The 19,592-nt window shown below is 34.9% G+C and overlaps 1 protein-coding gene across 1 annotated transcript in view; it reads left to right on the forward strand.

Moving 5' to 3' along the window:
- The window catches only part of LOC150074982 (tryptophan 5-hydroxylase 1-like), a 211,846-nt gene that overhangs the window by 81,738 nt on the left and 110,516 nt on the right, over window positions 1-19,592 (forward strand). Inside the window, exons 3-4 of the mRNA XM_090388978.1 lie at window positions 13,639-13,864; window positions 19,375-19,475. Coding sequence (XP_090245104.1) covers window positions 13,639-13,864; window positions 19,375-19,475 — 327 coding nt within the window. The remainder of the gene's footprint in view (window positions 1-13,638; window positions 13,865-19,374; window positions 19,476-19,592) is intronic.

Consider the following 19,592-nt stretch of genomic DNA (forward strand, 5'->3'; position numbering starts at 1 on the left):
GATTATTTTGATTTTTCACATTAAGATTTTTTTTTTTAAATTTTTAATAGTTCGAGGTAAATCAATGTAAGAATTTCCTCATAAAGGATTATACATATTAATATTAATATATATACATATTCATATTAAGATATATTCATATTCAATATATTAAGATATACTTATTCAATACCACGTATAACCCAGCCTGAAGCATGAAATTTTACTTGTATCATTTTCTTTTGCATTTGATTCAAAAGTAAGTTATAATAGTCATCTAAGTTAGTTCCTTGTAGAATTGTACTATTTTTACTTTTAAATGAATATACATCATGTTTATCTTGTTTACAAATTCAACTGTTAAGTTTATTATCAACTTTAAAACTCATTTGCTGCGAAACTGCTTTTATTTCTGTAATAATAATATCTTTTTAAATTTCTAGAAATATCATAGGATTTAATTCACTTATTGAATTTCTAATAAGATAAGTTTTTTTTTTTTTTTTTTTTTTTATCTACCTTCATATATTGATTCTATTTCTTGAATTTCAAAAAAATTAGGAAATGATTCATTAGCATCAAGTATACCCAATATTCTAGCAAATATTTGTCCTTCTCTTTTATCATGCTAGCTTGGGGGGAGACAAAGACCAATAGATTGACAGTAGCCACTGGCAGAGGTGAAAGAGATTCTTGCACTGCTTCTATTAGAATGAGCAGAAGCCTGAAAAACAATATGCATGGTATTTCAGAGACTGCTGGGAGCCATTGCGGTACAAGTAAACACATGGGTTGTGTTAGGGTAGCTAAGAATAGAAACAGGTGCAGGTATACTTGCGTGTACACCAATGCTAGGAGTTTAGTAAATAAATTTGATGAATTTGAGGTATTGCTCAAAACATCAAAGGCAGATATTGTTGGGATATCAGAGACGTGGTGTCACACAGATATAAGGGATGCAGAAATGCAATTTGGGGAGTACAACGTCTACAGAAAGGATAGACAGGATAGGAAGGGGGGGGGTTATGCTATTAGTTAAGAAACACATAAAAACCAAGGAAGTGAAGCCAGTCGACATCGCTGGACAGTGCAGTGTTGAGTCAGTTTGGTGTGACATAAGCATTGGGAGATCAAAATTGAGAGTAGGAATGTGCTATAGGCCTAATGACTCTGATGAGTATAATAAGGAACTGTACAGGGAAATAGAGTGGGCCAGTAAATCAGAGAGTCTTATAATGGGAGATTTTAATTTCCCAGATATTGACTGGAATTTGGGGGCTGGTTACTCACACACTAGCAGGGCTTTTGTGGATTTATTGGATGATTGTTTTCTACATCAGCATGTTCGGGAGGCAACTAGAGGGAGTAATACTCTTGATTTGATTATCAGCAGTGATTCTTCATGCATTAAGAATCTGCAGATAAATGAACCACTAGGTGGCAGTGATCACAGTGTGCTGAAGTGGGATTTACTGAAAGAGGTAACTACCATTAGGGGTAAAGGGAAGGGTTATTGCTTCCGTAAAGGCGACTACGATGGACTGAGACAGTATTTAAATTCTATACAGTGGGACCAACTGATGATGTTACCAACAGCAAATTCAAAATGGGAAGCATTCAAAGAACTTATCTTGGAAGCTACTAGGCTTTACATACCAACTAAGAAATATTGTTCAAGGTTTAGGCCAAAATGGATGTCAGATGAACTAATGAGGCATATGGCAGAGAAGAAAAATGCTTGGGATACTTACAAATTAACACATGACACAGAAGCCTATGATAGATACAAGTTGATATGCAACCAAGTTACAAAGGAGGTTAGGCAGGCGAAGGCAGATTACGAGAAATCCTTGGCAAGGGATGCAAAGAAAAACAGCAAAGAGTTCTTTACTTATGTAAACTCTAGAAGGAAGGGGATGAATCAGATTGGTCCACTTGATATTGATGGGTCAACTGTTGATGATCCTTCTCAGGTAGCTAACAAACTAAATGAATATTTTGCATCGACATTCACACATGAGGAGTTATTCAGCAAGGGGAATGCCAGAGGTGTATTCAACTCTAGCAGTAAGCTACAGAATCTTGAAATAACTGGGAGTAAAGTGGAGGAGAAACTGTTGAAGATAAACACAAGAAAGGCACCCGGGGTGGATGGGATCTATCCAGTTATATTAAAGGAGGCAGCAAAGGAAGTAAGCAAACCCTTAGCCATAATTATGAGAGCTTCCTTGGACTCAGGGGAGGTACCCATAGACTGGAAATGTGCAAATGTGACCCCAATTCACAAAGGAGGATCAAAGGCTGACACAAGTAATTATAGACCTGTGAGCTTAACTTCTGTTCCAGGAAAATTAATGGAGGCACTGGTTAAAGAAGCACTGCAGGATCATTTAGACAAGACTTCAGTTATAGCTCAGACACAGCATGGTTTTGTTAAGGGGAAGTCTTGCCTGACCAACTTGATTGGATACTATGATGCAGTCACAAAAGAACTGGATGCAGGGAATAACTTTGATATTATATACTTGGATCTTAGAAAGGCTTTTGATACTGTTGCACATGGAAGACTGCTACACAAATTGGAGCAGTGTGACATTGGAGGCCAATTGCTGCTATGGATAAAGGGGTGGTTGAGGGGGAGAAGACAGAGAGTGGTAATCAATGGACACTGCTCATCGTGGACTAATGTTATTAGTGGAGTCCCTCAGGGCTCAGTGTTGGGTCCATTATTGTTTTCTGTATTTATAAATGATATTGATGATGGTATATCAAGCTTAATGTCCAAGTTTGCAGATGATACAAAGGTTGGCAGGGTTGTCAAGGACACTACTGACACTATGCTGCTGCAACAGGATCTGGAAAGGTTGAGCAGATGGGCTGAGAGGTGGCAAATGAAGTTTAACATTGACAAATGTAAAGTACTACACATGGGAAAAAGCAACCCCAGAGCAACGTATCAACTCTGTGGTACTACACTGACAGTGGTAGAGAATGAAAGGGACTTGGGGGTGATTGTGCAGGCAGATATGAAGTTCTCTGAGCAGTGCAGACGGGCTGCAAGAGTAGCTCATGGAGTATTGTCAATGATATACAGGAATTTTTCCGGCAGGGATAAGGAGGTGATTATTCCATTGTATAAGGCAATGGTCAGGCCACACCTAGAGTACTGTATACAGGTCTGGAGGCCTCATTTCAAGAAGGATGTAGGGCTGCTGGAACGAGTACAGAGAAGGGCAACAAGATTAGTGAATGGAACAAAGGGGTGCTCTTACGAAGAAAGGCTTAAGTTTTGCAAATTACAGTGTCTGGAGACTAGGCACCAGCGAGGTGATCTGATAGAGGTGTATAAAGCCTTGAATGGTTTAAGCATGCTCAATGCTGATGGGATTCTTCCTCTAGCTCAGAAAAATCACCTGAGAGGGCATAAATTCAAATTGAGGAAAGACAGATGTAGGATAGACGTGCGGAAATTTGCCTTTAGCCAGCGGGTGGTTGGTTGGTGGAACAGACTGCCATCCCTTGTGGTGGAGGTTGATAGCCTAAATAAGTTTAAGGCTCAGCTGGACAGGTATCTTGAACGAACAGAGGGGTGAAGTGGAAGTGGGTTTTTTTTTTTTTTTTTTTTTTTTGGCTGATGCTGCATAAGCTTGCTTTCTTGCATCAAATGCCTCTACTAATGCTAATGCTTACCATATTTTTTTTAATTTCGAATTTGGTAATGCTGTATAGTGAAATGGTCAATGAAATTCTTTTAAAATATAATTATTTTCATATTTTTTATAATTTGAAATTCTTTGAGGGTTTCTTTCTACTGGATGTAAAGCAGCCAATACACTCCATTTAAAACACTGATTATTTTGATTTTTCACATTAAGATTTTTTTTTTTAAATTTTTAATAGTTCGAGGTAAATCAATGTAAGAATTTCCTCATAAAGGATTATACATATTAATATTAATATATATACATATTCATATTAAGATATATTCATATTCAATATATTAAGATATACTTATTCAATACCACGTATAACCCAGCCTGAAGCATGAAATTTTACTTGTATCATTTTCTTTTGCATTTAATTCAAAAGTAAGTTATAATAGTCATCTAAGTTAGTTCCTTGTAGAATTGTACTATTTTTACTTTTAAATGAATATACATCATGTTTATCTTGTTTACAAATTCAACTGTTAAGTTTATTATCAACTTTAAAACTCATTTGCTGCGAAACTGCTTTTATTTCTGTAATAATAATATCTTTTTAAATTTCTAGAAATATCATAGGATTTAATTCACTTATTGAATTTCTAATAAGATAAGTTTTTTTTTTTTTTTTTTTTTTTTTATCTACCTTCATATATTGATTCTATTTCTTGAATTTCAAAAAAATTAGGAAATGATTCATTAGCATCAAGTATACCCAATATTCTAGCAAATATTTGTCCTTCTCTTTTATCATGTTTTTCTCTTTTTTGTTTTTCAATTTCATTCATTATAAATTCAATTAAAGTTTCTCTATTTCTAATTCTTGTATAACCATGAAATTGATTTTCATCACAATATTTTTTCAATTCACTAATACTTTTATTTTCAAGAATATATTCAACTCTGTTGTTTCTATGTAACTCTGGTTTTCACATTATAAAATTAATTAAATTTTCTCTATTTAAATTTGTATATTGTATAAATTTGTAGTATTTACAAATATCTTTTAAGTCTAGTCATCTGACTTAATACAGGGCACATTTTCTCACTCATTTATTAGAAAAAAATTTTTTTTTAAATAAAAATTACTTAAAAATTAATTACTTAATACTTAATTTTTTTATGGATAAAATGAGTAACATATTCAGTGATTCTCTTATATTTTAACAATTAATTCATTTTGTCTCATATTTTTTCCAGAAGATTCATTCTATGTTGTCCTGATTTTCTATGATTATATGTACTTAATTTACAAACTTTCATTCCGCATTCACAACCTATGATATAATTATACTTGTTAATGAGAATTTTTCACACATTCTTTACATACTGTATGATATCTTTCAGCCCTTGAATATTTTTGAAATTGTGAAACAGTATTTTTCTTTTTGACATTTCTTGCATATCTTTTTCCCTTTAATTTCCATAAGACTTCTTACATATAAATCTCTATTCCTTTGTTTCTCCAAATAATATTTTGTGCTAATCTTTCACATTCATATAAAATAACTTCTTTGTTTTTGAGTGATGTTTTAGATTTATAATATTCTTTTTGATATGCTTTATTACAATCTCTACAATATGGATGAAATACGTTAAATTCACTTTCATATTTTTCTTGCTCACATTTCTTGCAGCATTTTATTTTATTTTATTTTATTTCCATTTATAAAAACACAATTTTTTCAACTAATTTTTAAATTATTTGAAAAAATTGTGTTTTTGTAAATGAAACTAATGAAACAACTGCAAAACATTGGGCAATTCCAATCTATTCCACTCAAAAAATTATAAGACTTAGATCTTATTGTATGTTGTCCAATTAAAAAATTTGAAATAATAAAAACAGAAAAAGGAGATAAAGTAATTTTTCACATAAATGAATTTAGTAGTAGTAGTAGTAGTAGTGGCATGTGATGCAAGAAAGCAAGTGTATGAGCTTATGCAGCATCAGCCAAAAAAAAAAAAAAATCACACCATCCCTTCAAATGCCTGTCCAGTTCCTCCTTAAATTTATTCAGCCTATCAACTTCCACAACGACAGATGGAAGTTTATTCCAGCAATTAACGAACTGCTGGCTAAAGGCAAATTTCTGCACATCTATTCTACATCTATCCTTTCTTAATTTGAATTTATGCCCCCTTAGGTTCGTAATCTGAACAAGTGGAAGGATCCCATCAGAATTCAGCGTGCTGAACCCATTCAAGGCCTTATACACCTCAATCAGATCACCGGGCAGGTGCCTAGTCTCCAGCCACTGCAATTTGCAGAACTTAAGCCTCTCTTGATAAGAGGATCCCTTCATTCCCCTCACCAATCTTGTTGCCCTTCTCTGTACACGCTCAAGTAAATCTACATCGTTCCTAAAATGAGGCCTCCAGACCTGTACACAGTACTCAAGGCGTGGCCTGACCATTGCCTTATACAGAGGGATAATCACCTCCTTTTCCCTGCTAGCAAAATTCCTATATATCATTGACAAAACCCCATGACCTGTCCTGGCAGCCTGTCTGCATTGCTCAGAAAACTTCATATCTGCCTCACACCGTACCCTGTGGGACTCCACTAATAACTTTAGTCCAAGAAGAGCAGCACCCATTGATTACCACCCTCTGTCTTCTCGCACTTAACCATCCTTTTATCCATTGTAGCAACTTACCTTTAATGCCATTCTGCTCCAATTTGTACAATAGTCTTCCATGCACAACAGTGTCAAAAGCTTTCCTGAAATCCAAATATATGATATCAAAATTATTTTTTGCATCCAGTTCCTTTGTAACCACATCATAATATCCTATCAAATTTGTCAGACAAGACTTTCCCTTAACAAACCCATGCTGTGTCTGAATTATTGCTGCAGTCTTGTCTAGATGATCCTGCAATGCATCTTTAACCAGCGACTCCATTATTTTACCCTGAACAGAAGTTAAACTAACTGGTCTGTAATTACTCGTGTCACCCTTCGATCCCCCTTTGTGAATTGGGGATATATTTGCACATCTCCAGTCCGTGGGAACCTCCCCTGAGTCCAAGGATGCTCTCATAATTATGGCTAATAGTTTGCTTAGTTGCTTTGCTCAATTTGATAACCTTCTGCCATTTTCAAACCTTAATAATTCCTCATGTGTGAATGTAGATGCAAAATACTCATTCAGTTTGTTTGCTCTCTGAGCTGGATCATCAACAGTCGAACCATCGATGTCAAGTGGACCAATCAGATTCATCCCCTTCCTTTTAGAGTTTATATAAGTAAAGAAATCCTTGCTGTTTTTCTTAGCATCTTTTGCCAAGGATTTCTCGTAATCTGCCTTCGCCTGCCGAACCTCCTTTGTGACCTGATTACAGATTAACTTATATCTGCCACAAGTTTCTGAGTCGCTTGATAATTTATATGCATCCCATGCATTTTTCTTCTCTGTTACGAGTCTCATTAGTTCATTTGACAACCATTTAGGCCTAAACCTTGAACAATATTTCTTAATAGGTATGAAACTTTTAGTAGCTTCCACAATTAATTCCTTGAATGCTTCCCACTTAGAATTTACTGTTGGTAACATCGTCAGTTGATCCCACTGTACAGAATTTAAAAACTGTCGGAGACCCCACTGTACTCGCCTTTACGGAAGCAAAAACCCTTTCCTTTACCCCTGATGGTAATTAAATCTTTAAGTAAATCCCTCGTCAGTACACTGTGATCACTGCCACCTAGTAGTTCTTTTATCTGCAAATTCCTAATACATGAATGATCACTGCTGATAACCAGATCAAGAGTATTACTTTCTCTGGTATACATAATAAGTATTGTATAAATATTGGATTACAATAAAATAAAAATGAAAGTAATTTATAAAGGTATAGAAAACATAAATTTCGTATAATTGATTTCAAGCAGAAAATATGAAAAAGAAATTTTTTTAAAAATGGAGCTTTTTTAGCCATTTTTGCTTAAACTAACATAATTTTGTTAAAAAAATAAGTAATTTTAATTTTTTTGATTTTTGTAAATTATTTTAGGAAAATGAACAATTTTTCTTGCATCCCTAAACATTCTTTTGAATGTTTATTTTGTGCTCGTCTTTCTTCTCATAGAATGCACTTACAATGTCATACTCTGCTGCTAATTGCAACCTAGGTTTTCCTCTCTCCATTCTGATTCAAGAAACAAAATTCCAATAGTTTTATAATTTAAAAACCGCTGAAAAAAGTATTACTGTCAAATGTCAACGTGATCTTGTCTTTTTTAAGTCAAGACAGTTAGAAAGAAACACCAATGGGGAAATGCCTGGCTATTGCTCTCTCAATCATAAGAATGCTTATTTCATGCCATCCTTTCTGTAGTTGGATATCTGGCAAAGCACAGTGTATTTCCTCATTCTTTCAACTTACCCTTGCAATTTTTACCAAGTTTCTTAAGCTGAAAACTCAACTTGCCAAAAGGGAGGACACAATTGAAAATCCAATGACAATACTAAGAGCCATTCTGAAAGAGTAATTATGCTTCAATAAATGGTGGCAGCATCACTGGAATAAGACAGTTCAGTCACAAGAAGACTACTGTAAAGGAGGCATATTCCAGCAGTACGAAAGTAATGCTATTTTTATGTTATTGAATCAGTCTCAGAACTTTTTAATAAGCCATCATATTTTTTGAAATAAATAAACCATGCTTTTAGTTAATGAGCACAAGATAAAGTCACTCTTACCAATTTTGTCATTGTTGACAAGCAACTTCACTAGTTTCCAAAACTTAAGCAGATACCTGCTTTGTAATGTATTTTCCACATTCTAAAGTGCAATGAATAGTCCATTATATGTAACATTCATTATATATGATTTCGCATACAAACTAATGTAACCCGACTTCGAAGAGACAATGTGTTTAGCAGTGGTACTTCATAAGAGAGCATGGCTTTATGCGAAACTTTTATGACTTTATTTATAGTACTTTATGTGAGGGAGAAAGTGAGGGTATGACTCATTTGGTGAACCAACTAGTCATAGTTGGTTTTACTGGATAAACAGTACATTGAGGAATGTTTGAAAGAAAACTATCTACATGTTGATGAGTGATTGGAAGGCTTGAGGGGCTGGTCGCATCACAAGCAGATGTTGCTGGTTGGATCATTTTTGATTGCACAGCTGTCTGTACACAGATTTTGGAAATGGTTACAAGAGGCAGGGACTGGCACTAGACGACCTGGATGGTAAACAGAGGGTTGCAATCTTGAATGAAGACTACATCTCTCACTTTGAAACTCCTAACATCATAAATGTTTGCTTCTGTTATGTGAAGATGGAATGAGGGTGCAACTATGCAAATTAACCTAATCAGTCATTTGTATTTCCTAAGATCATAGAAGGAAATCTGAATTTGTGTAGATAGCGTGTTATGTGGATCCAAGTCCAATTATTGCTTACCAGATGCATCTAGGCTTGCATATATAAAGTTTTTGCAACATATGTTCATTTGAAGAAAGCCTTTTAACTGAATGAGGTTATATTGGATTAATTTTGCATTAACTCTTCCTTATCTTTTCAAGAAAGACTTTGTGACATGCAGTAAACTTCTGCTCCAAAAGCAAACTTAGAAATAGTCAGTATTTCTTCAACTAGTACTTTTAGTATAATAACAGTAGGATTACAAGTTGGGAAGCAGCGGCGCCTCCGTAGCCAGGTGGGAAGGAGCAGCAGTGCGTAGCACACGCTTCTTGATTAGACCGGGGTTCGAGCCCGTCACCACCAAATACGGAGGATGCGGAAAGGTCAGGGAATGACCACCGCATATCCCGGAGCAATATGGCCTTAGTTGCTAATGCTCCTAAAAACCAAACAACAACAACAACAACAAGTTGGGAAAAATAATGATACATTCAAATGTGTGCCTAGTGTGCAGTGATGCAGTATATGAGGACAGAGGGTGGATAGTTAGTGGACATTTATTGTTGGCTGGATCATTTGACATACTGTCACGAGGAGGGTGAGTTGTCATTCATATCTGATTGACACATACTACAGAGACTGCAAGTAAAATTTCTGAAATCTGGGCTTTTTTTAAAGCAAAACTGGCTGTTTCATTGGTGCAAGACTTTGTTCAAATTCTTTTGAACAAAGACTGTTCATATTTGAACAACACATTGTTCAAATAGTACTGACACATTGGTTCTCCCAATTCATTTATATTAAAGCAAGTATAATATTTATTATAACACTTTTACCAACTCCATTAGTAGCTTCATATTGACCAGTATGTTAAATAACAACCAGTACATTAAATTGCCAAGGTCGATAGTTAATGATCTGCCATCATCTTTATTCATTATCTGTCATCCTACATTACATTAGCATTAGCATTAGTAGAGGCATTTGATGCAAGAAAGCAAGCTTATGCAGCATCAGCCAAAAAAAAAAAAAAAAAGAAAAAAGTAACCTAAATAAATAAGAAATAACCACTTCCACTTCACCCCTCTGTTTGTTCGAAATACCTGTCCAGCTGAGCCTTAAACTTATTTAGGCTATCAACTTCCACGACAAGGGATGGAAGTCTGTTCCACCTACCAACCACCCGCTGGCTAAAGGCAAATTTCCGCACATCTATCCTACATCTGTCTTTCCTCAATTTGAATTTATGCCCTCTCAAGTGATTATTCTGAGCAAGAGGAAGAATCCCATCAGCATTGAGCATGCTCAAACCATTCAAGGCTTTGTACACCTCTATCAGATCACCTCGCTGGTGCCTAGTTTCCAGACACTGTAATTCGCAAACTTAAGCCTTTCTTCGTAAGAGCACCCCTTTGTCCCATTCACCAATCTTGTTGCCCTTCTCTGTACTCGTTCCAGCAGCTCTACATCCTTCTTGAAATGAGGCCTCCAGGCCTGTATACAGTACTCTAGGTGTGGCCTGACCATTGCCTTATACAAGGGAATAATCACCTCCTTATCCCTGCTAGAAAAATTCCTATATATCATTGACAATACACCATGAGCTACTCTTGCAGCTCGTCTGCACTGCTCAGAGAACTTCATATCTGCCTGCACAACCACCCCCAGGTCCCTTTCATTCTCTACCACTGTCAGTGTAGTACCACAGAGTTGATACGTTGCTCTGGGGTTGCTGTTTCCCATATGTAGTACTTAAATTTGTCAATGTTAAACTTCATTTGCCACCTCGAAGCCCATCTGCTCAACCTTTCCAGATCCTGTTGCAGCAGCATAGTGTCAGTAGTGTCCTTGACAACCCTGCCAACCTTCGTATCATCTGCAAACTTGGACATTAAGCTTGATATACCATCATCAATATCATTTATAAATACAGAAAACAATAAAGGACCCAATACTGAACCCTGAGGGACTCCACTAATAACATTAGTGCACGATGAGCAGTGTCCATTGATTACCACTCTCTGTCTTCTCCCCCTCAACCACCCCTTTATCCATAGCAGCAATTTGCCTCCAATGCCACACTGCTCCAATTTGTGCAGCAGTCTTCCATGTGCAACAGTATCAAAAGCCTTTCTAAGATTTATCATTTACATATGTACTCGTCTCTCTCTCTCTTTGTTCTTTATTAATTGTTGTTGATAAAGAATACAGCCTTTACTTATTATAATTAATATATTATCTCTCTATACATTAATCCTGTTGTATGGTGCTACAGTCAATACTCATCTCATAGGTTATAAAGGCAAAGCAGCTTTGTAGCTCCACTAAAAACGTGAAACCTCACACAGTTTTTGACCTCCATATGCAGCTGTACTGTCATAAGTGAAATGCTGTAACACCTTTTATGCCTAGTCTACATTCTGACCTGTCACCACATCTTTGATCCCTCCACCCAGGAGTATTACTTTCACTTGGATGATGAGGCAAAGGAGACCATCTTGTTAGCTTCACCAGCAACAAATGTAGTACAATGCTGATTTTATGCCTGATTTGGTAGTGTAATGGAACAGCTATTTCAGTGCTGTTCCATTACACTGAAATAGCTGTTCCATTATACTGCCAAATGGAACAGCTATTTCAGTGCTCTGGCTGCTTGCTTTTTATCAAGTGCATCTCTGAACCATTTACTCCAAAATTCTGCTGTATTAAAACAATCTTTATACATTATTCTTGAAGGCATGTATACAAAACCTGACATGAAAGTTCTGAATGTTAAGAGAACTATTCGCAAGCATCTGTGTATATCTGTAGTGCATGATACTGACAATGATTTCAGAGGAGGAAAAAGTGTGTCAGGGTGTCTGAGGTCACTTCTGGTGGTTCTCAGTGGGACTGTTGGTTGTAGTGCCAAAAAGCCATTGCTGTGTCATATATTGACATTTTGGAAAAATCAGTAGCACCTAACCTTCCGGTCTATGGAATATTGCCTTTCTTGTTATAGCATGGAAATTCTCCATCCAATAAAGCCAGACTTATATATATATATATATATATATATATATATATATATATATATATATATACACACAAGTCAACATGGTTTGAGGAATCAAAGTTCAAAATTTGACTTTACATTTTCAGATAGCTGATTTTAGTTCCATAGGATTGAACTGGAAGGCAGAATTAAAGCAAGGCTAGTATGGTTCAATTTGATGGTGACTGCATTGAAGGCAGGGTACCCAGGTGCCAACAGTAAATTTGGGTCATGGACTATTAGTCATGACATGGTAAGTCGTGACTTTTTGGGACTCACAGGTGTAAAAATCTTCCAGTCTGGTGCTGATTGAAGAGACGGCCCAAAATTCCAGCTGGTTGTTACTGCAAACTGTGTTGAAGGCTGCCACAAGTGAATAATGTTGTCACTCAGGTTAACAGCACGTTATTAATTTCTTTAATAAAAATACAATTTCTGCATGTCCAATTCAGTGCACGGTTGGCAATTCTTTGGCTCATCCACTGATTTAGTCATAGTGTACCAGTAATTTATGATGTATATCAGTACAGTTGTACATCTATTCATCAGGTCAATTTGTCAACTGTCTGAATACTGTTGAAATTATTAATTTTTAAATTATTATTAATATTAGTAAAGGCTGAAAGCTACTCTTAATTTTTTCACACTTTACCCATTTCTGGAAGGTGCTGATCCATTTTCTAAAATTTCATAACACTATTAGCATCAACCAGTCAAAGAGGCAGTTTATTCTAGTGGTCAGCAGTACACTAATCAAATGAAAGTTTTAAGGTCAACTAAATTTTCCCTAATAGTTTGCATTTGTTTCCTCTAATGTGTTCTTTTTTTGTTGTAAAAATTCCAGTGAGAGAAAATAGTTCATTCATTTTACTTCTTCTCTCAACCAGTGAAAAAAGTGAACTTATTTTGAACTTATTTGGCTAATGCAGTTCAAATAAGTTCAAGCCCTTCCAAAAAAAAAAAAAAAAAGAAATCCCGGAGTCAGTCACAATCACAATTTTTCCCATCTTTAAAAAAAATATAATGACTCAGTTGCACTTTGAACTTTTGTTAAACTTTCTACCTCAGCTGCCTTGGAGGTAATTTATTCCATTAATCAACAAAATGTTGTCCAATGGTGACCTTCATGAGAACTAATACTAATGATGTTCTTGGAAGCTGTCATATTAATGTTACTTGTAAGTATTCAATATTAAATCTACAAAATATTGCACCAATAAACCTACAAAATATTGCATTAAATAAATTTGCAAAGTATTACTTAAATTATCACTTAAAAGGAGGCTAGAAACTCTATCAAATATCCTAAACTGCAAAATTAAAATTTATACTGTGCAGGTAGGTTAACTATTATAGACCATGATCCTCACTGAAGTTATTATTATTTAAAATCATCTAAAATATTATTTGAACTATAGAAATATGATAGTGTTGTTTTACCATTCAACTGAAGAAATTCTCAGATTTTGAAATAATTGCTGATTTCGAAATAACTTTTAACTTCATCTGTATTTTCAATCAAATATCTACTTGCTTTCTAGGAAAAGAATGTAAATGTAGTCCATATTGAATCAAGAAAGTCTCGAAAGTTTCCTATGCAGTATGAAATTTATGTAGATGTGAATTGTGAAAGAGAGCAGATGAAAGACTTGATCCATGCCCTGCAGCATGAAGTGGAATGCATTTCATTAGAGGAATATGAAAAAGGGAAAGTTGATCTAATGGACCTTCCTCCAGCTACACCCACCAGTCCAGTGTTTCAGAATGGTAAATACTTTTGCTACAAATTTAAAAATTTGTAGTGAAATCAATGCATCAGTTCTTCTCAAAATTTGTAATAATTTTAATATAAAAACAAACATTTCATTCTATAAGTCCTGTAATAAATATTTTTTAATCTTTTTTCATTCTTTATTAATTTTTAATATGTTGTTTAAAAAATAGTTCATTATTTTAACATATTAAAAAATGGGCCCACTGTTGTTTTCTGTATTTATTAATGGTATTGATCCTTTAACTTGTTCTTTTATACACGCACTGTCCCTTAAAATAGTATTCACTGTTGAAGCAGCAAGACCTAATTCCATGCAATAGATGACAAACTTTGTCCTGCTTCATACTTCTTAATTAATTATCTTCATTTCTAAATCAATTTTGTTTCGTTTTCCTAGCACTGCCAGCACTTTCACTTTCCGTTGGTCCCTTTCCCTTTACCATTGTGATAAGTAAATAGGAATGAAGAGAATATTCTGAAAATTTATTTATGTTTTTTATACGATTGAAGATTTCAGTGAAGGGGAACTCATTTCACCATAATACTATAACGTAAAAACCCACAGAATTCCGGTTATCTGTATTATTGCAAATGCAATAAGATCAAGTTTACTATCCATTTATAATAGATTGCACCAAGAGAAATGCCCAATAAACCGGAAAGTGCAAATTGTTTTTATTGTTTTATGGTAGTGACCTGCAGAAATGGGTTTTAGCAAAATATCCCGAAGGCATTTAAAATTGATTCTTATAACTGAACATATGATTATGATGAAAGTGTAGTGCAATTTCCATTATAAAAATGACCTTTTACAGAGGTAAATAGCTTAGTTATATAGTGAAAATTTCAACTTCCGAGGTCTTGGAATGAACTACCAAAAAAAGAAAAAAAAAACAATGTGTTGTTGGGTTCACATTATAATTTTTCATGATATCTCCATTTAAGTTTACCAGCTGGCAAAAACTTACGTAAAGTCGAATTTCCGTAAGTCGAGTATTATGTAAGCTGGGGAGTGGCTTGTACACTCTGGCTGTCCTTCAGCTTCAAAAACCAGCTATTTATTTGCTGGTGTTCATGATCTCATTAGAAGTGACATTTAGCTGTCCATGAAGTTGCTGGTGAAATTGGCATTTCTTACAGAACATTCAACTTTAACAGAAGATTTGGGAGAATGTCGTGATTCGGCCAAGTTTTTGCCTCACTTGCTTGCTGATTATGAAAGACAGTGGCAAGTTTTTGTATGTCATGATCTTCATAAATTTGCTGGTCACTCACTTTCTTCCATTGTTGATGAATTGTGAGTATATGGCTGTGACCTGGAAACAAAAGCCCAGTCCTCAATAGAAAATTCCATCTTTTTGACACACAAAAAAAAAAAAAAAAAAAAAAACACCAACAAACAAGGCAGTATTAGTAGTATTAGTAGTGGCAGGAAGAAAGAAAGATTATACAGTATCATCCAAAAAAAAAAAAAAAAACTTCCTCATCACCTGTCCATTCCCTCCAATAGTTTGTCTCGTTTGTCCTTAAATTTATTCAAATTACCCACTTCCATAAACTTGATGGAAGTTTGTTTCACCAGTCAACTACCAGCTAGCTGAAGGCCAATTTGTGTACATCTATCCTGCAACCCTCCATCTCAATTTGAATTTATTCCTCCTCGTGTGAAGTCTGAACATGGGGAAGAATTCCATCTGCATTGAACTTAATCAATTGATTCAAACCTTAAGGCAAATCAATCTGATTTCCTTGCAGGTGCCTAGTCTCCAGATGCTGTAATTTGCAGAACTGAAGCCTTTTTTTTGGTAAGAAGGTAAAAATGCATTTAATCTGGCAGTCCTGATGACTAAACACGAAACTAATGTGAATTACCTTTGGCGAAGGCGAGGAGGAGCAGCAGCAATAGTGATTGGCAGAAACAAGCCACATTCCATACGTCGCTTTCCACTCCACTTGCACATGACACTAAGCTTTCTTCTGTTGTTCAATAAGGTATATCATAACATTCTCTCTTCTCTGGGCTGAAGTCAATCTATCTATGCCATTCGATGAACAATAATTCTGTACACTGAAGCAAGCTGTAATTATAGAAGGTCTATGACTAGAAGCAAGCTGTAATTATAGAAAATGGGTGGCCAGTGATATCATCAACTGAACAAACTGTAGAAATATCATACAGTGTGTGAAAGAAAAAGAAACCTGCTAAATTATACCTAAACATTTCACACAATTCGTAATTTCATATTTTTTCAGTACATGTAAAACTGATAAATTAGAATGAAAGTCAATTAAAAAACCCACACTTCTTTTGCTTGAATCTGTCCCAAATTAGTGACTTAAACTAACCTAACATTTTTTTCACTAGCGAAAAATGAAAGTCTTTTAAAAAACCCACACTTCTTTTACTGGAATCTGTTCTGAATTAATGGCATAAATCAGTAACAGAACAAAAACACATATTAATGTAAAAACAATTCAGAATATTAATATGTTTTGAATTGTTTTTACATTAATATGTGTTTTGTTCTGCACAATCAAAGCTAAGCACCTCCCTCTCCTCGATGACAAACTGCAAGTCACGCAGTTTCACGTTTAGTCATCAGAATGATGGCTTAACTGCATTCTAACCGGTAAGAGCACCCCTTTTGCTCCCCTCACCAGTCTTGTTGCATTTTTCTGTATCCTCTTCCAACAGATCCACATCCTTCCTAAAATGAGACTTCCAGATCTATATGCAGCACTCAAGATGTGGCCTAACCATTGCCTTATACAAAGGGATAATCATCTCCTTATCCCTGCTAGAAAAATTCCTGTATATCATTGATGAAACCACATGAGCTGTTGTAGCAATCTGTGTATGTTGGTCAGAGAACTTTATATCTGACTGCACACTTACCCCCAGGTTGATTTCATCTCCACACTGAGTGTCATACCAAACAGTTGGTATGTTAATCTGAGATACTTTTACTCTTATGTAGTACCTTTCATTTGTCAGTGTTGAAGTGGCATTTGAAGTGTTCAACTTCAATTTCCACTTCTCAGCCCATCTGCCTAAAATGTTAGGTCTTGTTGCAGTAGCTTACCTGAGTTATTGTGGTTACCATCTTGCCAACCTTTGTGTGATCTGCAAACTTAGACATTAAGCCTGATAGGCCTTCATTAGTGTTATTAATAAATATAGAAAACAGCAATGGTCCCACCACTAAACTTTGGGGGAGTGCAGAGCCATACCAAGGGTGAGGCAAACAAGGCTCTTGCCTCAGGTTAAAAGCTGAAAGGGGCACTAAAAGAAAGATTAAATAATTGCCAACATTTTCATTTTGATTAAAGAAATATTGTTTATTTATAATTAAAATTATTCTAATTTGTGATATTTTTGAAAAAAACATGTTTCGAGTATGTTCATTGCATGAACATACTTGAAATAATGACGCATAAATATATTTATAATAAATACTGCTTATGAGAATAAAAATTGTTGTTATTTGTTTTTTTTTTAGGAGCATTAGCAACTAAGGCCATATTGCTTCGGGGATATGCTGCTGTCATTCCCTGACCTTTCTGTATCCTCCGTATTTGGTGGTCATGGGCTCAAACCCTGGTCTAATCAAGAAGCATGTGCTATGCACTAAAAAAGAAAAATTATTTTAAACAGTTTTATTTAATTTTTTTTTCATCCTTTAATTTTTATTAAAACGGTACCAGAAATGTATTTTAAATGTCATATTTTTTTAATTAAAATTTTTTTATTTTAGGGATGGGTACAATTTTTCATTCTTGCCTCAGGTACTAAAATGGCTCGGCATGGCTCTGGGAGAGTCCAACTAATAACATTAGTCCACAAAGATCAATGTTCATTGTTAACTAATATTTGTCTTCTCCCCTTCAATCATCCCTGTATACATATTGCTAACTTTCCCTTAATGCCATATACTGATTCAATTTGTACAGTAGTGTTTTATATTCAACAGTGTCATAAGCTTTTCTGAAATCTAAGTACAGTGGATGCTGCTTATTGTGATCACTTCTGGGACTCACCTAAACTGATAGTAATAACAGATTTAAAACAATAACCAAAGAAACAAAAATACAGGTGTTTAGCACTGTTTACCGATGCAGAGGAGAAATGTATACATAGAAATGTGGAAGTGCAGAAAGAAAACATAAAAATCAAGGCACCTCCATAGCCAGGTGGGCAGGAGCTCTGCTGCTCCTGCCCACCTGGCTACGGAGGTGTAGCACTGCTGCTCCTGCACACGCTTCTTGATTAGACCAGGGTTTGAGCCCATGACCACCAAATACGGAGGATGTGGAAAGGTCAGGGAATGAGCACCGCATATCCCTGGAGCAATATGGCCTTAGTTGCTGATGCTCCTAAAAACCAAATAACAATAAAAATCAAGTAATATAAAATACTTCAATTGAGTGTTGCTATTTCTTCAAGAAGGCCATCAATAAACTATTATAATCCATAAAAACTATTAAAAACAAATAAAGAAAATATTAAATTAAGATTATTACTAAATATAATACCACTCTTATACTACGTGAAATTAATAATATAGTTTATTAAGCTATTTACCTAAACTACTATACAGTAGTTTAGGCAAATGCAGTATAGTACAGTATAGTATAATGCAGAACAGTATTATTACAGTATAGTACAGTATAGTATAATGCAGAACAGTATTATTACAGTATAGTACAGTATAGTATAATACAGAACAGTATTATTACAGTATAGTATGGTATAGTATAATACAGAACAGTATTATTACAGTATAGTAGTTTAGGCAAATAGTTTAATAAACTATATTATTAATTTTGTGTGGTATAAGAATGGTATTATATTTAGTAATAATCTTAATGGAAAACGGTCATGTAACATCCTTAGAAAATATTAAAGCCAAGAATTAGATAATGATTAATACTCTACTGTCGTATTATCTTTCAGATTAATGCCCTATTAATGCCCTGTGGTATATTTTCTTAATGGTGTATACCCTTTAAAGGCTTCTGCAACTATGTCTTTAAAATTATACTCTAATTCTAATGTATTTGCACTCTGTGAGTTATCTCCCCAGTTGATAAAGCCATAGCACCTTAAATAGATATAATTGTATTTCTTGAAATTGAAATCCATTTCTTTGCTTTTTAACAACTGCTACCAAACTCCTCGTCATCCCACATAGAGCTCTGTGATCACTCCCTACTTGTGTTCCTGTACTGTCAGCCCTAAGATGTCATCTGGTTCATGGAAGGCAAATGCGAGTAGGAATAATTTTCACAATCTTATGATCTATAGATTGCTTCTATTCCCATTATGACTTTGCTTCCAGCTAACTCATACCACACAAATTTTGTACTGGTATGCATGTCTTCTGAAGCTGGGGCAGCTTTTATCAAGCTTAGCTTAATTAGATGTTGAAAGATACAAAAAAATAGTCTACTATACTTTTTTTTTCTGTTTGCTTCTCAAAATAAAGAATTTATATAATTGCAGATTTTGAAGCAATGCCGTGGTTTCCACGTAAACTCTCCGATTTGGATAAAACAGCCTGTCGTGTTTTGATGTATGGTGCTGAATTGGATGCAGACCACCCAGTAAGTGAGGAAATTACTCTATATGTGAATGAAATTTATGTTTTCTTTAAGTTGAGTGGGGTATTACCTCCACTGTCATATTTTTACAACTCCACTCTAACAGTAGGCGATAATAAA

The sequence above is a fragment of the Mastigoproctus giganteus genome, chromosome 14, assembly GCF_048544385.1.
Source record: "Mastigoproctus giganteus isolate SK-2022 chromosome 14, ASM4854438v1, whole genome shotgun sequence".
In the NCBI taxonomy this organism is placed as follows: domain Eukaryota; kingdom Metazoa; phylum Arthropoda; class Arachnida; order Uropygi; family Thelyphonidae; genus Mastigoproctus; species Mastigoproctus giganteus.